This window comes from Ciconia boyciana, chromosome 22, assembly GCF_034638445.1.
Source record: "Ciconia boyciana chromosome 22, ASM3463844v1, whole genome shotgun sequence".
Taxonomy (NCBI): Eukaryota; Metazoa; Chordata; class Aves; order Ciconiiformes; family Ciconiidae; genus Ciconia; species Ciconia boyciana.
The window spans coordinates 3,652,301-3,678,781 of NC_132955.1; the positions used below are offsets into that span (position 1 = coordinate 3,652,301).

The window sequence follows — 26,481 nt, forward strand, 5'->3', positions numbered from 1 at the left end:
CCTCTGAAGTGAGCCTTTCTGGATGCTGCTTTATCTGCTCTGTTCATGTAGTTGCCTCCTCAGTGTGTAGGAGAGGGCAGTTGCTTTATCCCTTTGGGATTTCCTCCAATTTGGAAGATTTAGGCAGCTCCATTTTTTTAATCTGTCTATTCCTTTTCTCTTGACAATATTTCACAAAGACCAGGGGCAAGAGGATCAATTCTTCGATTGCAGGAATGGAGATTAGCCCATTATTGTCAGAGAAGAAAACCCCGGAACGCATCAGGCATTGTGAATTTCCATTAAAATGGTGCATTTCACTGAATATATATATTTTTTTTCATATTTAACCAGAGCTGCATAAAACCTTAAATCAATTAAATTTCCAGCTTTATTATGTGTAAGCATCTTTCTCATTCATTAAACAGGCAGAAAGGAGCAGAAAAAACCACCTCCTGCAGCAGCAAAGACTGAGAAAGGTGATGTTTAAGCGTTTTCTTTTCTTCTTCCATTTCTTTTCAAACTGGTGACAGTTCTAAGCTGCTCAGTGATCAGACTTATTTAATTACATAAAATAATTTTGTAAAAATGCTTCCAAATTTCTAATAGAGAAGTGGTTTTGTTTGAGTTCTTTTGTCTGTAATTTGTCATGCATGCTAATGTAACGCTTGGGTGGGGAGTCTTACCAGTGATCCAGACAATGAAGACCATCTTCCTTCTGAGATACTAGGAAATTGCCTTTAATCACAGTTTTCACTTCAAACTGAAGTAGAAGAAAGTGCATCCATCTCCCCCCTGCTGATGGTCTGCACTAGGAATAGCGGGTGGGCCCCGGGACCAGGCAGATCAACCCCATAAAGGCAGGCAGTATGTGGGGAAGGGGTTGCATACCCAGATTGCTTATCCTGTGCTTGCCTCCCTCTGTCTGCAAACTTCAGGTGAGCAGCCAAAGTCTGGAGATAGAAGCGGTTACAGCAGTCCCGGCTCCCCCGGGACTCCAGGCAGCCGTTCCCGCACTCCCTCTCTGCCCACCCCACCAGCCAGGGAGCCCAAGAAGGTGGCAGTGGTTCGCACACCACCGAAATCTCCTGCATCTGCCAAGAGCCGCATCCAGCCGTCAGCCGCACCCATGCCTGATCTGAAAAATGTGAAGTCCAAAATTGGCTCAACTGAAAACCTGAAGCACCAGCCTGGAGGTGGCAAGGTAAATGTGGACTCCGCTTTCCAGAGGCCTGTCTGTAGGGACAGCAGGTGCTTGATACTGCATCCGAGAGGGAAGAGCCCTCCCTGGATCAGCAGCAGCCCAGCTGGGGCCAGAAATACAGCAGTGGGCAGCCATGCTTCAGCTGATCTCCAGCCTGATTCTGATTTTGGAGTTTTTTGGGCTGATTGGGCTGGGTGCTTGTCCTGAAATTGCTTGCCTGGCTTAGTGCAGTACAGCTGTCCCGCAGAGAGGACTGCAGAGACCTTGCGATGTGGCTTTCATGGGGTGGCACGTCAACATATGGACTGTCTGCCAGGGGAATGACATTCCCTCGTGATGTCCAGTTAGGGAGAGCAAATTGTGACCTGTAGCCCTAAAGAGTCGCAGGATCAGGGTTGTGTTTCTGAATCCTATACTGTGTGATCTGGAGCAGTCCCTTCAACACTGCCTCCATGTCTTCATTAGTGAGCAGACAGGATGGTGTCCTCCCTGCGAGGGTCCCAGGCTCGGCACGTTTTTCAGAATGTTGTGATTTTGGATCCAGCTCTGTTGGCAAGGTTTTGGATTGCGTTCTGCAATCAGGCACTGTTTTGCTACATGATGTGGTGTGGCATGGCCAGAACTGGTGGCACTATTACCCTTTCAACCACTAGTACTTTTCACTCACAGAGAGGCTGTTTCATGACCAGCAAAGTGAACTCTGTGCTCCAAGTGCTTGGGAACGAGGGTCTTGTGTTAAATTTTGTGAGCCTGGAAGAGGAGAGTTTGGGTGAGGGAATGGTGTGAGCTAATTCATCTGTGCAGCCCCAAGAGCAGCGGTGTATGGTTATACGGCTCCAGCTGTGGTGTTGGCTGCTTAGCACCCATCTGAGCCTCTCTGCACTGCTCTGTTGCACTGTGTGGATGTGTCCTGAGGCTTTTATAAAATCCTCCTTGCTGCATGGGTGGAGACATGGTTCCTGGTTCCTCTGACTGGCGAAGGCCCGGTGGCTCTTACACAGACATTAAATGGCAGAACTGCACATCTGATGGCCAGTGCAGTCAGGAGTCCCCATGTGCTAGTGCTTGCCTGCCCCAGGGGGGAACACTGCCTTGCAGACCTTGCTCTGCAGCTGCTAATGCAACAGAGCCGTGACAAATCTTCCCTGAGTGCGATGCATGCCATTTTGTGTGACTAGGTAACTCCATGGCTCTGAATGTTTGACTTTGGCATGGGGGGAGGCTTTGAGATGGCTTCTTTTCACCATCTTAAATAGCAGCGTGCTTTTCCATTTCCTTATGTGCCTTTTTTGCCATGGCTAGCAATTTACTGGACAATGCACGTTTTGCTTTGTACTACAATCCAGGGGGGCTCTGGAGCCTGGGCAGGGCTGCTCTGGCCATTGGTCATGAGCAGAGCAGAGCAGCATGAGTCCTTCCAGCTGCCCATGTCCCAGGGCCTCAGCCCTCCTGCCCGCTTAGTACAAGGCGTAAGTTTTTCCTGCCACCCCCACAAAACACTGCTTTTCAGGATTTTAGAAGGAACCCTTCTGTTTACTGTAAATTGGTTAAATTGTTTGCTTGTTCTTTTTAATCCAGCTTTTACAAGTTTTTTTCTCTGTCAGCTTCTCTCTCAGGCAACATGTTGTTTATTGTTGTCACTGAAAGAGTAAGAACAGAATTTGGGACAATTCATTGCTCTTTGCAGGGGAGAATAGCTGGATGCTCTGTTGGGGATTTTGTAGGACATGAGGCTGCTCTTAGCAGAACGGTTGCAGCTGGGGCAGAAGGGGCTGATCCAATGAGTTTGATTTTAGGGTGGCCAGAAGATGAGTCTGGAGCCTGCTCTCCATGCAGATTTCAGACCCCCAGCCTAGGGAAGCAAAGGTACATGGGGGACATGGGCCAGGAGTCAGCCAGGCCAGATCTCTTCCAGTATTTCTGCACTGTCTGGGCACTTTTGTTGTTGCTGGATCACTGCTCTGGCAAAGCCTAGTCTAGCAGAACTGGATCCTGATTTGCAGGATTAGTTGATGTGAACTTGGAAAATGACACTGGAGGCACGTGTCAGCCTTGGTGCTTCTCATGCTAAAGAACCAGGGTATAGCAAGGAGCTCTCCTTGCAGCAGCAGGCGGGGGACATGCTGAAACGGAGGGTGAGGTTGCCTGCTCAGCCAGCTTTGTGGACGTTGTCATCCAGGGACTGCATGTGCAGTGTGATGTAATGCTTTCTTGCAGGGTGCTGTGTCTCTTTTCCTCTCATGACGATTGTGCTTCAGACAGGCTTTCTCCTGAGGGAGCACAGGCCTGTGTGCCTGCTGGTTTTTGCTTGCATTTACCTCTGGTTTATACTTGCATAGGTTGTAAAGCCACTCCGGTCCGTGTAGGGGAAGGAGCAGACACTATCTTCATCTTTGTCTTGTCTGGAATAGCTGCTCCTATGCACGGGGTCACTCCAGCATAGCTACCCTTATAAAACCCAAATAGGGAAAACAAGCCCTAAAGGGAAACAGCTTAATCAGTACATAAATCGGGGGCGGGGGGGGGAGAGGGCAGACAGGCCTTGGGACTGGAGGGTGAAGTTAGCATGATATGTGGTTCCCCTGTGGCACCAAGCCATTTCCAGCCTCTCTCCCACCTGAGATGGCGTTAGGAATATGCAACAGAGCAGCTGCCTTTGGGGTTGGTCTGTGCTGCCCCTTTCATCTCATCTATACAGGAGTTAAGAAAACTGCAGGCGTGGGACTGCATCCCTGGCAGCATTTACTTTTTCTCTTTGTAACTGTAGAGGGAGTTTGAGCCCTGCACAGCGCAGAGCTCAGGCGTCCTCTCCCAGACAGTGCTGGCCACACAACTCTTGCTCTCCAGCCTGCTGCCCCAGCCAGCTGCACCCGTTTGCCCAGTTTGCTCAAGCTGCTGAAGTGTGAGGCCACGTATCTCTGTCCTAGAGAGGGGGCATGCTGCCCAGCATGGGAGATGGGGCTGAGCAGGCATTTTTCTCTCAGCTCCGTCCTTCCTTCTTCCACTGGCTCTGCAGAAGCTGAGTCTCAGACCACTGGTGCCTTCCAGCGTGTTTGCTGCCCAGAAAGTTCCTCGTTTTGTTCAGTGAAAGAAAACGGGGTGAGCTGGCTTTTTCGCTAGTGTTTCTGGCCTGGAAACCAGGGCTGCTTTGCTAGCCAGACGTATCCAGTCTCTAGCTGTAACCTGCCCACCTCCATCTTCAGTTTCCAAGCCATGAGTAGACAAATCTATCCAGCAAGCCAGAGATTCTCCTTTGCTCTTGGCACTGGAAGGCAGGTTCCTGGTTTTAGTGATGTAACGCATGGTCAAGCTGCAGATGGTCATGTTGTTTCTCACACTCTTTTCTGGCTACCAAAGGTGCAGATTATTAATAAGAAGCTGGACTTTAGCAGCGTTCAATCCAAGTGTGGCTCAAAGGATAATATCAAACACATCCCAGGAGGAGGCAGTGTGAGTACCTTCACACTTTCAATGCACTATAATAGTTCTTATTATAAGTGGCATGTTGTATACACTAAACCGCCAATGCTATCTGCAGCGACCCTGCCGTCAGATAGCTATTGGTGACGTGCAATGACTCTTTTCTGGCTACCAAAGGTGCAGATTGTTAATAAGAAGTTGGACTTTAGCAGCGTTCAATCCAGGTGTGGCTCAAAGGATAATATCAAACACATCCCGGGAGGAGGCAGTGTGAGTACCTTCACACTTTGAATGCACTGTAATAATCCTTATTATTAGTGGCATGTTGTATACACCAAATCGCCAATGCTATCTGCAGCGACCCTGCAGTCAGATAGCCATTGGTGACGTGCTGTCATTTAACCCCATTAACCCAAAAGACATGGTTAGATGAACCCTAACAAGTCCTGTACATGCCTGACATGGACAGAACTAATGGACCCCTGTAGAAACCATGTCTGTAACAAAACATCCTGTTAACTCAAAGGTTTTACACTACCTGGAAGGCTTAATGCCTCATTGTCTGCGGGATGGGTGGCTTCTAGCAGACAGTGACGTAGTTGCTGATGCAGTAGATGGATAGATTTATAAGCAAACGCAGTCCTCATTGCTTAATGTACTGATAAATGGCACATGACTCTGCACAACATGTGAAAGCGCAGGTTCCTGCCCATTCCCATCAGGCAAGTATGATCCATGCAAATATTAAGCTTCTCTGTGCCTAATGAATGTGTCTGGTGTGTGTTAGGCAGTGCCCATGGAGGCTGAGCCTAAAGTAATACTGAGTTAATTGATTTGAATGCCGGCATTTCCAGCCATTCCCAGATAAATAGCCAGACTCAGCTTTCAGTTACTGTGCCAGAAACCTGGAGAAACTCCACAGAGGTTGGCGGATTTACACCAGTCTCTCTGGAGACAGAGTTTGGGTCCAGGAAAGATGACGGACCAAGGAAGGAGCATCACTGAGACCTCAAACAGTGCGACCCAGGGTCTGTGGTTGCCTGGTCTGCAGCCATCTAAGGAAGCTATCTGGTGCCCCTCAGATGTTGCCGATGGATTTTCTTTGTGCTGTTTTTGATCTCTGTGAACGCCCTCCCTGAGAAACTGAGCATTGCAGAGGGCTTGGCACGTAAGCATTGGGACATAACTGGGTTTGCAACCTCCGTCTTAAATTTGATGTAATTCTGCATTTATTTAACGGGCCAGAGGAGGTCAGACCTCTGTGAAGCAGGTTCCATGCTTGTTCTGCTCTTTCCTACCCCAGGGTCCTGCACTGGCTGGATTGCCTGGTGTGTGGAGGACCACTTGTTACGCCAGGACTTAGTCACGAATCATCTGTGCTGTGGCTGGTAATTAGCTTCAGCACAGAGTGGTGAGCTCATCCTTTTCTCCACTGAGAGCTCACACCATGGGCAAGCATTCGCAGCTGCAGTGGCTGCAGTGGGTTGAGAATTATCTGGATTTTTGGCTGGAGGTTGTCATCCCTCCCCAGGCTCTGCCAGCAGTGGAAATCGTGTGATCGCTGCCGGCTGCGTTGACACGGAAAGCAGCAGCTTAGCTCTGGGTGCGGGTACTTGGAGCAAAGCCATGTGCTGACGTGGCCAGAGCGTGGCCGCACAGGCTGTCCTGGCAGCAGAGCTGTGCCTTGGGGCTCGTCCGATAGAGGGGCAACAAGAGACCACCACTGCCTGCCCAGCCATTGCTGCTTCAAGAGGAATGAACTGTTGCTACAGTAACCTGGGGTTGGTATCTATTTTTTAAGCCAGCGGATGCTCTGACAAGGTGATGCATTAGGTAAAAGTTGATGTAAGCATTGCTGATGCTGAGAGGTGGCATCCCCAGGTCTCTGGCACTGGTTTCCCAGGCAAGCAACTCTGTGCCCCTTTTCCTTTCTTGCTAAAATGGGGAGGACCCTTCTCTGCTCCCCGGCAGGATGGTAAGGGTTAATGGAGTCCTGTCTATAAAAAAAGGGAACTGGAATGAGAGCAGAAAGTGTTTCAATTGCTGATTGCTTGCTCTGGAAATGGGAAGTCGTTCAGTCCCGGGTCCCGGTGGTGCCCGAATTGCTCATAGGCCCTTCGGGGTCATGGCTGGGATTAGAAAGGCGCCAGCTGTTCTTTTGGGGTCTGCTTCCTGCCTTCTGGCTGAATCTAGCTCTCCTCCGGCCCAGTGCATTAAACGTGTGATCTTTCCCCAACCCTGTCTTCATGTCTGTGTCTGCGATGTGCTCCCAGACCCTAGGGTTGCTTTTCTCCCCTCTCTCTGTCTCCACTTTCTGTCAAATGTGCCTTTTGGTATGTGTGAGCATCGGAGACAAGGCAGGCCCGCGTGCACCGTGCTCTGGCTCTGCGCCGGTGGGACGGTGGCACCGAGCCTCTGTTCCCCCCACCTTTACCTGGCTGTATGATGGAGGGGGGATAGTTTCTCAGTGGTGTGCACAACTACAGTCCAAAACCTAGCTCTGAAGGTGATGGGGCTGGTGGACATGGGGCCAACATGGAGGAACTGAAGATGGACCTTCACCCCAGGGCTTTTGAGTCAGCACAGGGCGCTCAGGGTGATGGAGAGCAGTGGCTACAGTGAATCCTTTGTGCTGGCTTTCGGCCACGTTGGTCCAGAGGCTGCCTGGCTGCTTGGAGGAGTCAGCTCCTCTGCCAAGGTCCCTTTGGTGCTGACACATCCTTCCTGAGATTTGTGAGAGCAGCATGCCTGCTGTGGTGCTTGGTGAAAACACAGCAGCATATGCTCGCCTTGAAATCCAGGCTATTACTGAGAGCCAGTCACTTCCCAGTGAGTAGGAACCAACCTTGAGGTGCTGATGGTCTGATGTCTCCTGCACAGCCCCACTAACTACAGCAATAGCTGATTCACACACAGGTGTGAGTCCAAAACCAGGGTCCAGGGTAACTTCTGGGGGGTATGGGGATGTTTTCTCACCCCCTTGTCTCCTGTTCCTGACGTAGCTGGTGTGTATGTGCTGTGGTTTGCCGTCCCTGACACGCCTGATGGTCCCAGACCTCTCCAGTCTTTGGTGTTTTCCAGTGTGGTGTTTAACCGCTAACGTAACCACTAAACAGCTCCACGTTAACCGTTCCTTGTGTGTGCGTCTCGTGTAACCCGGTTGTCCGTGCGCAAGAGGCCACTGGCCCCACGCCCAGGCATGCCACAGTGCCGTGGCCAGTCTTTGAATGGGGCGGTTTAAGTGGAATTGCTGGAGCCCATGTTCAGAGACATAATGGGTAAAACAAATAAAAACCAGAGCATAATATCATGAAATAATGTTGTGGTTCAATATATTATAATTGCCATTTTAATTTATATTATGTGAACTCCTGCCAGATATTTAGACTTTGCTTTGCTTTTTTTTTAACCCTTATTTCCGTTACAGCATTTTTCAGAAATGCATATTTTGGTCACTCTTTTAAAAGTTCTGTGCACATTGATCATTTCTGTTCTTTCAGTTTTTGTGGACATAAGCTTTATGTTTTACACCAGAAAAGGTATTTATTTTTTTATGTTTTTCTCTCTGGTATATCTCCTCCTTTTTGGATGATGTGTATGCAAATCTTAATTAATTACCACTCCACTTTCTCTCTCACTTAAGCACTTTAAAACTGCCTCTACTTCCCCCCTCTGTGGAGAGGTGATCTTGTGCATGCTGACATGTTAAGAGAGGCTACTGCACACGGGCATTAATGATCTCCCATTTCTGATGACAGTTTCTTTTGTATTATTAATCTTACTGGGGTTTAAGCTGTCCTTTCCCTTGAATCCAGATCAGGTGCCGGTGTGTGTTGTGCCTCCCCCTCCCCAGGTTGCCCGATGGCAATAAGCTCATCGCCTTTTCCTTTCTTGTACGGACAGGTTCAAATTGTTTACAAGCCAGTCGACCTGAGCCATGTGACATCCAAATGTGGTTCCCTGGGCAACATCCATCACAAACCAGGTACCCTTTGATGCCACAGCATCCAGCAGCACTGGGTGCTGGTCTTTGGGAGCTCACAGGCTGCGTCGTGGTGTGCAGCCGGAGTCGGGGTAGTGCAGGGAGTGAGGGGAGGCACGTGGGATAGTGACTGGAGCATCAGAGTGAGCTGTGGGGTGCTGGACGCTGTTACCAGCTCTGTCACTGCAAGACCCTCTCCAGTCTGCCTGACCATTCGGTAGTAGGGGAGGGATCTGGTCTGGTCCATGGACACCCTTGTCTGTGCCAACACATCGCAGTAAATGGGAAGTATTTAGGAATAAAAAGGAGGAGCTGCTGGTGTTTAGGGGAGTAAGGTTAGCTCCCTTCCCTTGGCTCTGTAAAACATTGGGATGTCTGTCAGCTCTGCAGCATCCTTTGGAAAGTCTCTTTTCCCTGGTTCCCACTTGCCCTGGGTTTCCCAAATCACCATGGGGTCCCTCTTGCTGCTGTTTTCCTGGTCCTCACCCTCTGCTCAGCCTCAGCAGTGCTTTGGCTGAGCCACCTTGGAGCGGCAGCTCAGACCTGGACACTTTCTCTCCAGCCTGCCCTGGCTGGTACAGGAGCTAATCCTGCTCGTGCTCTTCTCTTCCAGGCGGTGGCCAGGTGGAGGTGAAATCTGAGAAACTGGACTTCAAAGATAAGGTGCAATCGAAAATCGGGTCCTTAGATAACATCAGCCATGTCCCTGGAGGAGGAAATAAAAAGGTAAAGGGGCACCGGGTCGAGAGCAGGCATGCTGTTCTGCTGCAAGTATCTGTCTGCCCTGTGAGCAGGCACGCAAGCAAAGAGTGGTTGAAGTCTGGACTCGGAGAAGGTCCTGCTCACCCAGCTCATCTTTAGCCCACACAGCCTCTCCTCTCTGCTTACCAGGCAGCACTTCTTCCCCAGTGCTTGAAACGATTTGCTGCCCATGTTCTAGTGTGGGGTGGTCTGTGCCCACTTGTCCTTCAGAGGACAAAAAGCGCCCTGCCCAAGGATGAGCCGCTCAGCCGCTGCCCAAACAGCCACTCATCTTCCTGCCAGTGGCTTGCTGCAGGCGGGCAGAGCCGAGGGCTCCTGGGCTGCATTTGCCAACCTGGAGGACATTTGCTGGAGCACAGCAGAGCTGTGAGGATGGCAGTCTCTGTCCTCTTCCTGGCCCATGGCCACCTGAATGAGCGTGAATGCAAGTGATAGCTTCTCCTGTGGTTTCCTGCTCTTTCTGCTGTTCTCTGAAGTTTGTGCAGAAACATGTTTGTGTCTCAAAGCTTTCACATTAAGGGGTGCCACCGTCAGCAACTGCTTTTTTGCACTCTGCATTGCCAGTTACACCCAGCGGTGTGGCACAAAGCTGGCAGCTCAGGGTGCTGCATAGGTGTTGGTTCCCCAGTGAAAGTGGAGCATTAAAGGCTTAGCTTTATTTAGAAAAGGTGACTTTGCGGTAGGCCATCACCTCAGACAAAAGGTGATCTCTCCTTACTTCAAGTCTCAGGCTCTCAGCTGAGACTGACTGAGGACTCTGTGTAGGGAGTGGTGCACGTTTGGGGGGATTTAAATTGAAAGACAAAAGCCAATCGGGTCAGGTGAAATACTGAACTTGGGGTGAGCCAGTCCTGCCGGAGGCTTTGGTAGTTACTTCATAGTAAGTCTTAGCCATGTAAAACACCTCTACAACCTTGCTTCAAGGACAGCCAAGTCCCTTGCAGGCAGGGGCGCAGGGAGATCAGGTAAGCACAGAGTTGAGACTCCAGCCTGGTGACACGCATGGTTGAATTTCTCCAGGGAAAAGTGGTTTTTATCTATCTCGCTTGTTTTTCACTGTCTTCTCAATGGGAGGGGGAAGTTCTGTTTTGGCTCCTGTATTTTGGCACTTTGTTCTTGGCCACGTTTTCTCTGTGCACCTCCCAGCTCTTCATCTCCCAGTGGTGCGCTGGCCTCTGACTGAGGGATCGCTTGACTTCCTTACCCTTCTCTCGCTGCTGCTACGCATCAGACTGCCCTGTGCTTCACTAAGCCCATTTTAATCGTTTTTATGATTACAATGATGATTCTTTCATATCCTGGCACATTCACTGGGCCATAGTTTGAAGAACTTGCCCTTTGGAGGAGGAATTTATTTGCAAGGGTGTGACCCAGCAGCAGCATCACCTGCCTCAGCCTTCCTGCGTGGCAGTTGCCCATACCCTGCCTAAATCCACACCTGGAGGAGGTTGTCGGTGTAACTTGAGTTCAGATGCTGCCGCAGGTTGCTTCCCTCGTCCAGCCCGTTCCCATTTGCACCTTAGCACCAGGGACCATCCTCAGGCAGTGCTGCTCTGAGGTGGGACACTCTGTTCGCAGGGAGGGGACAGGACACAGTTGAGTCCCATCAGCCCTCCACGTAGAGTGGCTTGTGGGCAGCTCTGCTGCCCCTTCCCCAGCCTTTCCCATGTCCCCAGTCCTTGCTCTGCGACACAAAAGATCCAGATTTGGACACATAGTCCACAGCTCTCCAGGCTGAATGCTGGTTCATGTGCTGCTCTTGTACTGGGTCTCCCATGGGGAGCCGGGGTGCTCTGTGCTCTGCCAAACTACCTGTGCCGGCAGCTTCTGCTCTCCTTTGCGGCACATGGAAAGCTTTCCTCCCCGTCTCCGAAGGCAGCCATCATTCTTCCTATGAGCCAGTGAATGGCCCTGATTTTCAGATCTTTTTCTCCCCAGTTTTCCATTTCTTTTCTTTATTTTTTGTCTTTTTCCTTCTGGTTGACATTTATTGGATCTTGATTTTTGTTGCTGATGCGTTTTTTGCACCCCACCGCCCTGGGCGGGTTTCTTCACCTGTAGAGAGAGAAAGGCAAGGAAGACAAGACCCATCCCCAGGCTGGTCGGACCCCGAGCCCAGACCCTGCTGGGCTCCAGGCCCTGGTGCTGGAGCCACCCACCCCCCCGGAGAGCCAGCTCCCAGCCTTGCACTCGGCTGGGGAGGGCACCAGTAAGTAGCAACCCTGATCCACTTTACCTCCCCTCCCTGGCCCTTGCGCTCGCCGGGAGAGAGGGGTTTGGCTCGTGGGAGCAGCACTTTGTGCCCTGCTGGGCCGTGGGCAGCCTTTGTGCCGTATGGGGATCCCACCCCCTCCATAAATCTCTGCCGGGGAGTGGGAGCAGCCCAGGTTGTGCCATCAGAGTCCTGTGCCTGGGACCCACCGCCACACCGGGCCTGGGCGCTTAGGAAGGATTTGGCAGCATCCTGAGATGCTCCAGTCCTGCCATCCCCTCCAGTCCTGCCATTCCCTGTGTGGGCTACTGGAAGGGACGTGCCTGAGGACTGGGGGCACTGGGGGCATCAGGCCAATGAACTGAGCTTTCCTCCCAGCTGCACAACGGCAGTGACCGAGCGGACAGTTTGCAGGTAAAAATGGCCGCTCCGGATGGTGTCCCGCATCCTTCCCTCTCACTGCCCTCTCCTCTCGTTGCAGATTGAGACTCATAAGCTGACTTTCCGCGAGAACGCCAAAGCCAAGACCGACCATGGCGCCGAAATCGTCTACAAGTCCCCCACCATCTCCGGAGATGCCTCCCCGCGCCGCCTTAGCAACGTCTCCTCCACCGGCAGCATCAATATGGTGGACTCCCCCCAGCTCGCCACGCTAGCCGACGAAGTGTCTGCTTCGCTGGCCAAGCAGGGCTTGTGATCGGGGCACGGCAGGCGAAGATGAGAGAAGACAAGGAAAAAAAAAAGAAAAGAAAGAAAAATAATAATCTGGCCTTCTTCCTCTGTTCCTTTTACAGCTGCTTCCCCATCCCCTAACTGGTTAATGATTTAACCTGCTTTTACTGTTCATTCAGCTCTAGCTCCAGGACTTCAAAATCAGTGACACTATGAGGTACAAAACCTCCTCTCCCCCTGCTCCTCGGAGCGCACAGCCCATGCCCGTCCCCCGCTCCCTCCCCTCGTCCCCCCGCGAGGTCCCTCACTGTTCTGGCCCCGCCTGGGGCCACCTGCCCTGGCAGGGATGCCCACCGCCCCGGGAAAGTGGGGAGGGGGATAGAGGGGGCAGCCACAGCACGACGCTGACCCGAGCGCCCCACACCGCAGCACAGGGCAGCGGGAGGTCTTCACGGGAAGGGGATGTGACCTTCCCACGCTCCTTACCCTGACGATGCTGGGCTGGAGGTCTGGCATGCAGGCAGCACAGGTAGCGGGTGCTGCAGCCAGGGACTGCAGGGAGGTGCCCTCCCTTTCTGCATTAAATTTGCCTGCTGATTTGGAAGAAACCTTTTGTTTTTATGTCCGAAAGCCGAGATGTGTATGAAGATAACTGCCAGGTATCCCCTAAACCCGCTCTCAGCTCCGGCAGCTGGAGTACTGGCGATGCCGGGGTGTCCCATTGCGGAAGGGGCCCTGGACGGCCGTCCCCCCTCCGTGGCTGTGCTGGAACTGCTGAGTGGATGAGTAGAGGCTTTTCCCCATTCCTTTGGCAGCCCCTCGTGTCGTAGAGTAGAGTTGTCTGTATATGCTTGGACAGTGCCAGGGTGATTGTTTTCATAAACGAGCATGTGTTTAAAAAAAAAAAAAAAATGCTGTAAGTAGTTTTGAGCTGCCCCGTGCCGGCTCCGCTGCAGCCCAGCGAGGAGGGCCCGAGGGGGAGCTTTGCCGAGCTCCGGGTTGTGCCCAGACCCGGTGCCGATGGGGCAGCCCGGCACCGCATGTCTGCCGGGCGCATGGGTGGGTGCAGAGCCACTGCCCTGCTCCCTGGGGAGGGCCGTGGCTGGGGGGGGGCTGCATGGGGGCTTCCTGGCTCGGTGCGCCTCCCAGGGCCTGGGGACGCTGTACGAGGGGCACTCGCAGCTCCAGGGCTGGGATAGCCCCTGGATTTGGGTGCAGCTTGTAACAGTTTTGGGTTGTTTTTTGTTTTGTTTTTTTTTTTTACCCTGCAAGGTCAGCTAAGAGATCACGGAAGTGGCAGCTCCATGGCTCTGCTGTTCTCGTGCCGTTGGCAGCGGTAGGAGACAACTGGGAGGACGCGAGGGGAAGGTGCAAGGGAGGTTTTAGGTGGTGCGTGGTGGCAGCTCCCCCAGGTCCCACCCAGCCTGCGCTCGGGGGCCAGCGGCCGCTCCCTGGCACTGAAGCCCCGGGCGCTCTCCTGGTTTGAGTTTGCAGCACGTTACTCCCACGGTGTCTCCTCCACACAGCACTAACCGCCCCCCGCGCCACACAGGGGAAAAGAGCTGATCTATTTATTTCTTCTGCTGCTTTTGTTCCTGTGGCAACCTAGGGAGCGTGAGGGGGTGGCCCAGGGCTGTGCTGCACCCGTGGCCGTCCCTGCGTGCCCCTTCCTTCTACAACCAAAGAGGCTGAGGTGCGATCAGTGCAGCTCAGTGTGCGTCCTCCCTCCCCATCTCCCCCCGAGAGGCGCCGGCCCAGCTGTGGGGGGTACAGCTGGCAGTGGCGGTGAGGGCGGGGGTGCCCGGCGGGGCTGCAGGCCTTGCACCCCAGGGGCTGTGCTGCAGGGAAAGCCCTGCTTTCCCAGCAAGGGGTCGAAGTCTGGTCTGACTGGAACGGCGGGGGGGGGGGGGGGGGCCTCGCTGGGGCATGGGGCACCGGTCGTCTTTGGGATGGAGGCTGGGTGCCACCGAGGCTGTGAGTTGGGGCAGAGCCGCGGTTCCTCCCTGGACAGGACCCGCTCCCGTCCTTAGCGGGAGCCGATGAACCTGCCACGCTGCTGCGGCCTTCGCACGCCCTGCGCGGGCTCCAGCGGGTTCTCCTGTGCGGGGCTGGGCGGCAGCCCAAGCAGGGGGCCTGGGGAGGGCACCCGTCCAGCGCTGGAGGAGGACGGTTGCGCCGGGGGGGATGGCGGTTTGGGGGGGCCAACCCTTGTCTCTGCAGCCCCAGGAGCTGCTTTACTGCTGGGGAGAGGCTGGCCCGGCACCAACACAAACAGGTCAAGCGCAAGCCCACGTCCAGCTTGTCACTCGCTCCGTTTCAGTTGACTCTTATGATTGTAAGACTCTGTACTCCAGTCTGTGACTATCTTTGTATCGGTGTAGGATGTAGGAGCCGCTGCGGTATTTTTGTCCACTGTAAAAACGAGCAAGTGGGAGAACCACCGAACGCCAGTCACCCCTTTTAACCCTTTTCGGCTGCAGGATGGCACGTAGCTGAGCTTGCCCGTCCCGGCACTGCCCCGTGCCAACCCCCGGCCCCTCTGTGCAGCTCCTGAGGGACACCAACACCCCGGCCCAGGGGCGTCCTTGGCGTGCGGCGAGCTCCAGTGCGCAGCCCCTTCCCGCTGCGAGCGTCCTCGGCTGAGCACACGTCCCCAGCCCCGTCTGCCGTCCTCCTCGCGCCCCCGTCCTCCCCCACGGGGGCTGCCAGGGGTCCCAGGACAGCACCGCGTCTCCCGCTGTCCCAGCAGCCCAAGCCCCGGCCCCAACCCCGCGTTCAGACCCAGGCCTGAGGGTTTCCACGAGCAGCTGGACAGACTGACCCGTGGCTTTTCCTTTACTCCACACACATCTTGGTCTGAAAAGGGTTAAAACCGGCACTGATTCAAAAACTGTGTTTCTGCACTCAAAAGAAAAAAAAAAATTATGCTTGTTAAATGAACTTCCAGTGTCAGACTGCCGGTGGTGCTGGCAGCCCCGTGTTCCTGCGGTGCGCTGGGAGGGGAGGGAAGGTTTGATCTCGGTGTATCATTTAGCTTAGCTTCTGTCTGTGAATGTCCATAGTGTATCGTGCGTTTTAACAACTGGTTTACACTGTTGCCGTAAAAGTGAATTTGGAAATAAAGTCATTACTACGATAAACGCCGCCTCTTTTGCAGAGGGGGAGGGAGCTGGGGCCAGGCACACGAGGGCTTGCGCCAGCACACGGGCTGGGGCTCCGGCTGGGCTTCGGCCGCACCGAGGGTCCCTCCGCTCCCCTCTGCAGGGGCACGCGCTGGGCTCGCCAATCCCCCAGCGCTGTGCCGGCACACCGGGCTGTGGGACCGGCTACCGGGGAGCGGTGAAGATGGGCACGGACCGCTTTTCCTCTTGGTGAGCACCAGCCGCCAGCGCAGCCCAGGCTGTGGCTTCACCAGCTCCGCCAGCTGCAGGGAAGCCCTGCAGCACGCAGGGAGGCCGCGCTTCTTCCTGCGTGAACTGGGGTGCAGGAAGCGGAGGCCCTGCCCGATGGGCAGCGCGGGCAGCGCAGGCAGCGCGGGCAGGGCAGAGGCCCTGCAGCCAGGAAGCCCAAGGTTTATTTTTGGCCCATTGTGTGCCCGCGGACAGGACATTTTCTCTGCCCCCGCAGCACCGGTGAGCACTGGGGCTGCTCAGAGGCTGCTTCGAGCCACAGCGACGCCTTATCCCCCTTCCCCGCTTCCAGCCTGCGGCAGCCATAGCCTGAGGTCCCCCGTCACCGGCACTTCGGCAGCCACAACACGGCACCACCAGCCCTTTGCTCCGCACCCGCCCCAGGACTCGGCTGCCTTGTGCAGGTCGGGCGTTTGCAGCATGGCACAGCTGCTGGTGCAGCCGCGGCTGCCACCGTTTGCTTTTCAGATTGGATTTTTCCTCCCCTGTTAATTACTTGTAACGAACACGGTGATGCCCAGGTCGCTGCCTCCTACTCCTTTGATCATCTGGCTAACGATCACCCAGCGCCTTCCGGCTTCCCATCCACTCGGGTAACCAGGCACAAAGTTTAATTCTCTTATCTTGAGAATTCAGGAGCACCCAAGAAGTCGCCTCCCCCCACGTGCCTCGTGCAAACATTCAGCTTCCACAGCAGAACCCACCACCAGGGCAAACGATTTTCACAAACCATACCTGGGTGCGAATCGGCAGCAGCCGGTTAACCCCAAAAATGTAAAATAAAACCCTCGCCCACCCCGGGCGGTCTGAGCAACAGGAGGCAGAGCTCGGCTCGCGTGAGCTCTCCCAGGGAAGCGCAGCCAAGCCCCGGCCTGGCTCCATCACATAGGGCAGCGCAAAGCCCAGATCCGGAGATCCCGCGGCACAATTCCTCTTTTCACCGACAGTCACTGCCGGGAAATAACGCTACAGAGGAAGAACAGAGCCCATTCAAACGCACGGCGGGAGGGAAGCGGCCGATCCGCCCGAGACGGGGCTGAGCGCTCCGGAAGGGCCCCTTCCACTTCCCAACCCAGCCTTTCACAAACACACATTGCATAGAATATTCTGTTTTAATTTTTTTTTTTAATATTTTCTTCTTTTTTTTTTTTATAAGCACATCTGTGCTTTGCCAACAGAATCAAGACATTAACAAAGATCAGCTTCTCGGAAGAAAAGCATTTCTATATAACAAGGACATTACACAGCTCAAAGCAGGAAAAGAAAATATTTACAAAATACAAGGTGGTTTTTTTTGTGGTTTTTATAATGCTAAAAGGGTTATTCAGAATTTTCAACCTTATAAATAGAAAAGCACTTATGCAGAGGGATATGGTAGCGTTGTTTTTTTTAAAGAAACGATGACAAATCCTTTAAACTAGAACAGAACCAAAAACACTAGATAATGTTGAAAATTGTGAAAACCCCAACCATTAAGCAGTTTAGCTACTATTTCTTTACGATTACAAAATGGAAAAAAAAAATATGTCCTTTGTATTTTTTTTTCCTTTTTTTTGGTGATGTGATTATACATAAGACAGGCACAATGCTAGCAACAGGACAGGGACCAATAGCCACACCGTTGGGATCAGAAAGCGTTACAGATGGGAACGGTGTGCGGGATCCGGGAGTCACTGCGGGTGCAGAAGGGCCGGGGAGGGAGGGGGGGAGGGAGGGGAGGAACAACAGCAAACTCGGTTTCAAAACAAAATACCTGTCAGGAGGTGGCACGTCAGACCAACGACTGGGAAATGAAACAGAATCGACACCCGTTCTCGGACCGTGTGTGGAAGTGGAGCGAAGCAGTGGTGACGGATCCCGATCCCCCCCAGCACCTCAGCGCGGCGGGAGCCGCCTGCCCGCCTGCCACCTGCCCTCCTTCCCGCTCTTATTTCCCCTTTTCTGAGACCAAACCCACCTACAGGGACCACCCCGGCACCTCGGCCGTGCAAGCCAGACCTGCCACATCCCGCTCCTGACACGGGACGCACCCTCCGCCGCCCGCCGCTCTCGGCGGCTCCTCGGTGCTGTGGCCCAGAGCTGCCCTCACCCCAACTTTCCAACCCTATGGGGGGGGGGACGCGAGGGCAGAGCTCAAGCGTTGGTCGCAGACCCGCGTTTCCCAGCTGAAAGCTGCTGCTGGCCTCGGCCAACAGCCACATCCCCAAAGGGCGTCCCTTAAGTGCGTCCTGGCTTCTGCTCCTGCTTGAAGCATCCGACCGCACCGGGCTGGGGACTCTCCCCTCCCTGCCTTCGACCCAGGAGAAATACGCAAGGTGTGAACAAGGCTGCTTCCGAAATCCCACTCCTCCCACGCGGAGCTGTGCGTGAAGCGGCTAAAAGGGTCCTTCCTTTTCCCCCGACGGACAGGGCAGCCAGACCTCGGCACAGCAAACGGCTGCTCCCAAAGCAGGAGAGAAGGAAGGAAGAGGTGGCGGGCGGCCCCGGGGGCAGAGGGGAAATCGGGGCGGGGGGGCCAGAGTCACCCCTCAGGAGACCTGGAACTACAACCTAGGGGAGGAAAATGCCGGAGGGTGGAAGTGCAGGGTGGGCACTCTGCACGTGAGGACAGACGGACAGCTAGTGAAGGTTGCAATCCCAAGACATCACTTTTCACCACTAATTTCACTCCACTAAAACCTTTCAGGGAGGGGGGGTAGCGGGTTAAGAGAAAGAGACACCCTTTTGCTTGAGAAAAACTATCCCCGAAGTCTGCTCGTCAGCTAAATCCTGTGCTCTAGTTTTATACACCTAAGAAGGGAGGGGAGGAAAGAGGGAGCGGGGTCTGGTGGGCTGCTCCCCTCCCGAGGCTTCACTCCGCTGGGAGGAATCTGGGGGCTCTCATTCATGTGACAAGGAAACATGGAGAAGGAAAAAAAAAAAAAAAAAAAAAAAAAAGAAAACAAAAAACAGTTTCTAAACTCCTTAAATTCACTAAAAACTGTGAAAATTCCCGGCAGGATGTTTGAATATCAAACGCAGATTTTGGAAGCTTTAATGCCAAGAGTTAGTTCTGTGTGTTGGTTTTGCTCATGTCTTCCCGTATGTCTCTATCTGTGCGCTGGCCGCTGAACTGCTGCGGAGGAAGAGGAGGAGGAGGGTGTCGCCAGGGGGGTTCGGCTCTTGAGGCTGGCCAGGTTGGGCAAAGCAGAAGTGCCATCGGTCTCCCGGGAGGATTTACTGCCCGACGTGCGCCGGGTGCAGCGCGATGACCGGTCTTGGGGGTCAGATTGGTCCTCGCACTCTGTCCTGGGATCGTATGAGAGTGGGAAGGTGCGTCGCTCCCAGGGCTGCACGGCCTAAAGGGAAGAGACACCAGGCTATGGAAAATCCTCCGGAAAAGCTCTTCTGCTCCCCCTCCATGCACGACTCCGGCCGCCCGCAGCAGCGGTGGGAGCGGGCAGCTCCACGGTGCCGTGCCAGCCACGGACTTAGCCTAGCCTTGTTAGCAGCGCATGGAAAGCTTCAGCACACATGGTGAGGACGTAGCAGGCTCCAAACTGAACCAACCGCTGGAAAAGCATCCTGCTGCCGCCGATGCCGAACGGCACCATGCTCTACATCCCATCCGGCCGAGCATTTGGATAGAATTTCCCACATGCGGGTTTCCAGGCTGCTTCCCCACAGCGAGGAGGACAGAACAGCCAAGTCTGAGCACCAGATCTACCTTTATACCCATCTGCAGCAGTCACTGCGGTGACACAGCGACCAGCAGCACTCGGACCTTCCCGCCAGCCTCCAGGAATAAACCTAGAGCCAACAGCTGGAACCAGAGCCAGCACCCACCTGCTCATCAAGGCCGGCCTCGGGTGTGGAGCAACGGGTGTCCTCGCTGGACAGAAGCCGCATGGAGTCACGGGAGAGGGGGGTGAGGGGGGCAGAGAGCAGTTCGGGGCTGATGGGGCTGCGCGGTGAGTGGGTGTGGGACAGCTCCGAATGGGAGTGGCAGTTGCCCACGTCAGGGGATGCCGGCTGGGGAGTCGAGGGGTTCCCCAGCTGGGGGGTCGTCCGTCCGTCTGTCGATCTGTAAGACCTGAGATAGGAACACATTTGAGAGCCTGGTTTCAGCCCCAGCTGCGCTCCCACCGATACAGGGGCCCAGGCCACTTGCTGCCACCCTACGATCCCTTCCACCGCCCCCTCCTCAGGAGCAGCTGTACAATGGGGAACGCCGCAGCCCAGAGGTTAAACTCATCCAGGCTCATCTTTGTCCTATCTCCACTGTCTTGATACAGCTTTGCAACACTGACGCTGCTCTCCAAAGGTTACGTGTCCCACACGTCTCCTACACTGCGAGTGCTGCATAAATACCACGACGAGAAGCCACCCTATGAAATCAAACACTTCAAAATCGAGTTTCTCCAACTGTTTCCACCATCCACATGCCATGTGACACCAGGCAGTTCAAGAACCAAGTGTAATGAATCAGTAATGCTGAAAATGCAGCAAGTTCAACAGTTGGGCGTAGGAGGAGCACTGTAAAACCCCTAGACTCCAGAAGATTTAAACCAAGAATTAAGAAAGTTTGAGCACCTACACAGATTCCCAGATAAAACACCCACAGGCTGCAGACAGAGAAACCTAACTGGAGTCCCCACACCTGTGTGCAACTCTTCAAGATGAACCACAACAGCAAGTGGCAATCAAGGATTGCCAAGGATCAGATTCCAAAACCTACCTTGGCCAAAGTGTTCATCACAACGTATAAACCCAGCCCCAATTAGACTAATAAAACAGCTACACCTGCAGCAAGCTAGGCAGAGTCAACGTGCTGAGTCAAGATGCAATTTAAAAGCTGCTACAGGAAAAAAACCAAACCAATCTGTTACATACATGAGGCAGGAAGACCACAAGACGCTCAGCAGACCTGCTGGAGCAGGTCACGAAGAGAATGACATTTAAGGCAAACTAAGCGAGTTTACCCCAGTGTTCACTGGTTATTACCTGGCCCAGGTACTCCACGGGCAAGGAGCAAGGCACTGCCTGAATCACAGCGACAAGAAGTATCAGATCATGAGGGGCTCCAACCATTTCTAAAGAAAGACTACAGCAGCCGCAGAGAACAACCCCTGCATCAGCCCAGGCTGGGAACTGAGGGACCGAGTAGGGATCCTGCTGAGGAGGAGCTCAGGACATGGCAACCACCAAGCTGAACTTGGCCAAGTCACACTCTCAGCACAAATGCAGCAAACCACATCCTGGGTTGTGCTGAGGAACGTGGCCAGCGGAGCAGGGACGCTTACAACCCCATCTCTCCCTGCTGGGGAGCTGCTCTGGGAATACTGGCCCCAGCTCTGGGGGAATCTCCATCCTTGGAAGAGTTCACGCCATGGCCAAAGCCACGGCCAACCTGGTCTTCTGCTGGCAGCAGTCCCGCAGGAGGCTGGACCAGTCCTTCCCCATCGGCATTTCTAAACCTATGAGATGAAGTTTGAATTCACCTCAATGACCAAGCCAGGACCTCAACGTAACACCTTCCACTAACGTCCTTACAAGAGGCTCTTTAGAGAAATTTACGGTCAAGTGCTATCAGATGTGAGAAACTGGCTGAAGAAGTTTGCAAAGAAACAGCAAAGCGTCCCACACTCCACCAGCACCGGGAAACGCAGCTGCAGATGAAACAAGGCAGCAGCAGCACAAATGGAATTTGACAAATGCTACTTTTGCATTTGCAGAAGTTCTTGTAGAAACAACCTTGCACTATCGCACACACTCGACAGGGCTAAACTGAAACCACAACTAGACTAAGACAGCCGGGTGCGTGTTTGCATGCAGCTCTAGTTCAGCACACATTTCTGCCTAAGAGCAGAGTGGTTCAAAACCACACAAAGCATCAGAAATCAAATGGAGAAGAGTGAACATCTTCTTATGCAGGTTTACGATGAGATCAACAGCTGGAAACTGTGTGCGGTTTTAGACACCCACTCACAAAAAGACACTGCAGAAAGGGAATCAAGTGTCAAGCGATCGGAGGAAGGTAAGGACACGGATATAAATGGAGCAGAGAAACAGCACTGCTGAAGCAATCGAGCAGAGATGCGATAGGCAGCATCATGTTGAGAACAACCACTGTTCCTTGTTCTTGCATGAAGGATGCCCAGCTCAGCCCTTTTGTTTTTCTCTGGACTCCCAAGCTGCTGCAGCAGCCTCCACACTTCTAGAGCAGTGGAAGTGCTCGAGCAAGCAGAATCCAAACAGATGGTGCAAGAGTCGGTTGTCCACAACTTAACTTTACCCCCACACCTAAGCAAGACTACACCCCACTCCTACAAGGGCTCCTCCAGCCGCTCTTGTGGATGGTGATCAGACTTTCCAACACAAAGCACCAGCTTTTAACCATTTCCATGGTCCATTAGATTCAGCCAATCTAATAAAGCCTCCACAACCTGCTCCCAAGAGCATCCCACTCTGTTGGGAACGTCACCTTGGCCAAGAGAAACCCACTGCAGCCTCTTTGCGTCCGAGTGCTGCTGGTGCATGGGGGCAGCCCCTGCCAGCGCCGAGGAACCGCGCCGGCACGCGTACCTGCTGCCCCGCCGCTGCGGGGGCATGCTCGTGCTCCAAAGCCACCGGGCCCGCTCCATCTCTTCGCACTTGGCATGCCGAGCAGCGAAGGCCGAATCAGACAAGTCCTCGATCTGGAAAGGGAAGGGTACAGGGCTCGGTCAGAGCTTTCTTACATTAAACATGCATCTACGTGCAGTTTTTCCAGCACTACCTACAGCATGAATTTAAATAAATATTTATGTCTGGAGGGCGGCAGATGCTATCAGTGAGTGCAAGAGCACCCTGTTAAACTGAGTCTGCATTGCTTAGGAAGAGATTAAGAACTAAAAACCAAAGGAAAGCCACTTATCCCAGAATGAAAGTGTTTCACACAGAGGTTTAAGGAAATGCCATCATTATCAGTTTAGTTAAAATAATAACTATAGTGGCATGACTGGTCATGATTTCTTGATTAGACTATTCCATAAAAAGATTGCTGTCCAGAGAGGTCTCCTGACAGCAATTAGACCTCAGATTCAGCTGTAGCCAGCCAGTTAATCCATCTTCTGCTTTATCACGCCTTTCCTGAAAAGGAAGCGACACCAGGTTTCTGCAAGGGCAATTGTGCCATTTTGTTGCAAAAAAGGAAGAGACTCCACAGCTCCCTGCTGAGCTCCCTGTGTCCACTCCCTTCTGGCATCCTCCGTGGACACTGTTCAGCTGCTACCAACCCCATCCCACGTTAACTCGGAAATAAGACTCTCCTTACCTCCTCGTTGTCTTCATCAGGGTTCGCTTTCAGAGCACTGATATCCACTTCACGCCAGCTGCAAGACACGACATCAGAGGGCAGTCAATCACAGGCACAGCCAAGCACAGCAGCACATGCCCTGCATGCACTAACAATGTCTTTTGGGAAAGAAAAAATACAAGCCTGCCACGATGAGCAACATACTTGGGCTCAGTTTTAAGCCAAGTGGCCACATTTGTCTACCAAAACCCCTCCTGTGCTATGAGACAACGGTTTCTCCCCTTCCCGTTAGCCTGCTCCATTTTAGGCACATCTTTTTGCAGTGGTTCTGCACCCACTGAGTGCAACGCAGGGGACAGGCAGGAGACGTCTTTCCATGTTGGGAGGGTCAGGAACGGAGAGCGAGGCTAGCAGCGTCCTCCCGCTGCAGCCCTTCCCTTCTGCCTCCCTGCCCAGCTCCTGGCGTTGGTCTGGCAGCGTGGCTGAAGCCTGCCAAGGGCAGAGGAAGCAGAGCAGATGCTGCAGCATTTCCTTCTCTTCCTCTGGCTCAGCAACAGGCTCCCTCCCTGCCCCGCTCTGAACAGGGCCTGGGAACAGCATGTAGGACCAGGAGGAAGAAAGAGGTAAGCTGGGAAAGAGACCTGGAGAACTGGGAGGGAAAAGAAGGACTGGAAACTGGGCAGTTTGGATGAAGCAGCTGCACCAGTGCTGCAGCAAGTTGGCACATCCCACCAAGCACTCAGGTGTGCAAAACAGCAACTGATCTCATCCACGGTGTTAGTCCAAGAACATCCAAACAAGGGCCGACAGCTCGTCTCCTTGCACTCAGCTTGGGCAGAGAAAACTTCTAATTCCTACCACTGCCCAGGCAAGGGAGTGCTTCCCCTGGCCGGTGCGACCCAAGGCAGCGGCCCTCCTGCACTGCCTCGTTAACCCAGCCCGGGCACCCACCACCCACCCCGGACACGTGCAGAGCTGGGAAACCACCAGGACCTTTGGCTCAACATAGTCAGCAGCTTTGCAGCAGGACAGAGAAGCACCAGGATGACTTCAGATTGCACAAAGAGACCTGAGCAGGGCAGCTGGCTTTCACGCACGAGGGACACTCAGACAACATATTCCCTAACTCGGCAAGTCTGCGTCAATGATACGATCAGAAGTTTTCCAAATCTTCTCCTACTTTCAAGGAAGAAGACAGCCCCTTTCCTCACCAGCATTAGCAGCCACAGGGAGCAAAGCCCTAGGCCAGGGCTGAACTTCTGACAGGACGGTTGCACAGTAAAAGCCTGGGATGTGACAACCCCGCTGGAGCCGGGGATCAGGCACGTACCTGGGTGTGAGGATCTCTTTGTACTGCAGTTTCTCCACACGAGTCGTCGCAGCAACAGACATCGGGATGACAATGTTGTTAATATCGAATGAACTTTCGCCTCTCCTCCTCCTTGGCTGCTGTAACATGAAGACAAGAACCACGTGAGAAAGGGTTGTAGGTTTTGTCACGTTAAGTCACTGATGGAAAAAGGACGCGGCCTCATGTGAAATGGCCTCGTACGACCTATGGAGATTCCAGAACCAACAGCAATTTGCATCAGAATGGAGTTCACCTACTGCTTGCTGGAAGTCCTCTTCCCAACCAAAAATCCTTAGTTTGTAGGGCATAAACAAGGGCGAGGGCTGCAGTGGTCCTGCAGGCACTGAAGCAAGGTGAGCAAGGGCTGCTGAGCTCCAGCCACCATCTCTACGCTGGCACCAGCTGCTGCACAGCCAAGCGGACCAGGAGATTGATCCAGCTGATAAACTGACCCAGGAAGAAGAAAAGTCTCCCATATAATCCAGCTCCCTACTACCAATGTAAAGAAAGCAGTGAGACCACCAGGAAAGAGGGAAGAACCATCCTGTTTGGAAACAGCCCCCCTGCTCATGTCCCTGCAGGGGTGCGGACCCACCGCAGGTGACACTGTGACAGAGAAGGAACATGAAGCAGTCAGACAGGAGTTCATCTCAGGTTATGACAGCTGTACTAAGAGCTGAACAGCTTCCATCTGTATCGTGCTTTTGACTGGAATAGATTTTCTAAGACAGAAATAAGCTCCACACTTATCTATTTAAACCTGGTTGAATGCTGGGTGCTCTCCTACCATCTGTCTATTCAAAAGCCTCCCCCAAACCTGTGACAGCAGCACTGCCGGTACAGTGACATGAATCCTCATGGATCAGCGTGATACGCGAACGGCCCATCTTCCTAACAGAGTCACCTGCAATTTACCATGTTCTCTGTCTCCTTTGATCCTTGCGGCTTTTAGTGCAGGAACCCAACCGCCAGGGACCTGCCACAGCCAAACCCCAGGACTCATGTGAAGCTGGATGAGGATGGAGTTGGTAGGCAACTATTGCCACGGCAGCAAGGAAATCCCAACGTGTCACTGTCAACAGTGAGGCCTGACCCACCAGTTGGGGAGCACACACAAACCTGCGCCAGACTGAGATGCCTGAACCCAGGACCTGGACCCCTGAGCCCAGAGACCTGACCCCAGCGCCCGCAATGCTCTTGCAGGACTTGGCCGCTGAAGGGAAGACACTTCATCTTGCTTTTCTGAGCGAGCTTGTGGAAGAGCAGCAGAAAAAGCAGCGGAAGACCAAGATATGTGTATGAAACACAAGGACATGTCATCTTGACACGCTAGAGCTGCTGAGAAGAGCTGTCCTCTTCTCCGAAACACCTAGCACATTCGAGCCAAACTACCAGTGCCTGTTGGGTTCCTCAGACACCCTGTGCCATCACTGTGCTTCACTGATGTCACAGCTGATAACGCAACAGAAAACTCCGCAGTGAAGGAACCCAGCTGGGACCTGGCAGCCCCAGAGCAACAAGCCTGGGGCAAGGACAAGGGCACACAAGGTTGAGCTGGAAGTGGTGCCCTCAGCTCTGCCGTGGACAGGTGCCTCTCAACCACCCTGGTTTCACTATCAGGGTTCGAGGAGACCTGCTCCATTACCCCTGGGTCACATCCACCTTAGGCTGTGGCATAAACTACCAACTCGAGTGGCCAGACAGAGGCCTGGTTCTTCACTGGGACACTTAAGAGTTCAGCAGAATTCAGTCCTTTCATCAAGGGCTTCTGTTAACGTGGGTCAGGCGCTGGGAAGATGGATGATGTCTGGCGGAGGAGCTGTGTCATCGATCTGTCCCAGATCACAGTGCGAGGGAGTTATGGTCCTGCTCACTGACAGCTTTTAGACACAGCTCCATAAAGGTCCCAAATCCTGTCATCCTTTAGCATTTTGGGAGGCTGAGCGTGTCTCAGAAGACAGTATGAGTTAAGCAACTGCTGAAGCTTGTGTATAGGTGAAAGCTAAGATCTTAGCCACCACTGTTGTACCACTGCCCCGTGACTCAGCCCCAACCCCATTTACAGCCGAGTGCCACCGAGGCCACGAAGGGAAAGCCATCTCAGTGGAAGCACCATTGTACTAGCAGCAGCACACTGCTGGTGCTCAGCTCTTCTGCTCCTCTTCCTGGCATCCCCAGACAACTTCCGAAACCAAAACCCAGACATGGAGCAA

The 26,481-nt window shown here is 53.5% G+C and overlaps 2 protein-coding genes across 15 annotated transcripts in view; one reads left to right on the forward strand and one right to left on the reverse strand.

The window, feature by feature from the left end:
* LOC140662291 (microtubule-associated protein tau-like) overlaps positions 1-14,145 on the forward strand; it is a 57,548-nt gene extending 43,403 nt beyond the window's left edge. For 7 of the 11 annotated variants that reach the window (XM_072885584.1, XM_072885583.1, XM_072885581.1 and 4 more), the window contains 8 exons: positions 408-458; positions 918-1,183; positions 4,541-4,633; positions 4,781-4,873; positions 8,507-8,588; positions 9,199-9,311; positions 11,409-11,556; positions 12,041-12,181. In XM_072885584.1, coding sequence (XP_072741685.1) covers positions 408-458; positions 918-1,183; positions 4,541-4,633; positions 4,781-4,873; positions 8,507-8,588; positions 9,199-9,311; positions 11,409-11,556; positions 12,041-12,045 — 851 coding nt within the window. In that variant the 3' untranslated portion in view covers positions 12,046-12,181. Of the gene's footprint in view, positions 1-407; positions 459-917; positions 1,184-4,540; positions 4,634-4,780; positions 4,874-8,506; positions 8,589-9,198; positions 9,312-11,408; positions 11,565-12,040 lie in introns of those variants that run through there. The other 4 variants (XM_072885592.1, XM_072885588.1, XM_072885589.1 and 1 more) reach the window with 4 other exon arrangements.
* A 2,601-nt stretch (positions 14,146-16,746) lies between these two features.
* Positions 16,747-26,481, reverse strand: part of KANSL1 (KAT8 regulatory NSL complex subunit 1) — a 102,819-nt gene continuing 93,084 nt past the window's right edge. For all 4 annotated transcript variants that reach the window (XM_072885535.1, XM_072885537.1, XM_072885536.1 and 1 more), the window contains 5 exons: positions 24,248-24,366; positions 22,936-22,993; positions 22,206-22,318; positions 19,467-19,713; positions 16,747-18,979 (listed from right to left, as the gene is read on the reverse strand). In XM_072885535.1, the coding sequence (XP_072741636.1) occupies positions 18,731-18,979; positions 19,467-19,713; positions 22,206-22,318; positions 22,936-22,993; positions 24,248-24,366 (786 nt within the window). In that variant the 3' untranslated portion in view covers positions 16,747-18,730. The remainder of the gene's footprint in view (positions 18,980-19,466; positions 19,714-22,205; positions 22,319-22,935; positions 22,994-24,247; positions 24,367-26,481) is intronic.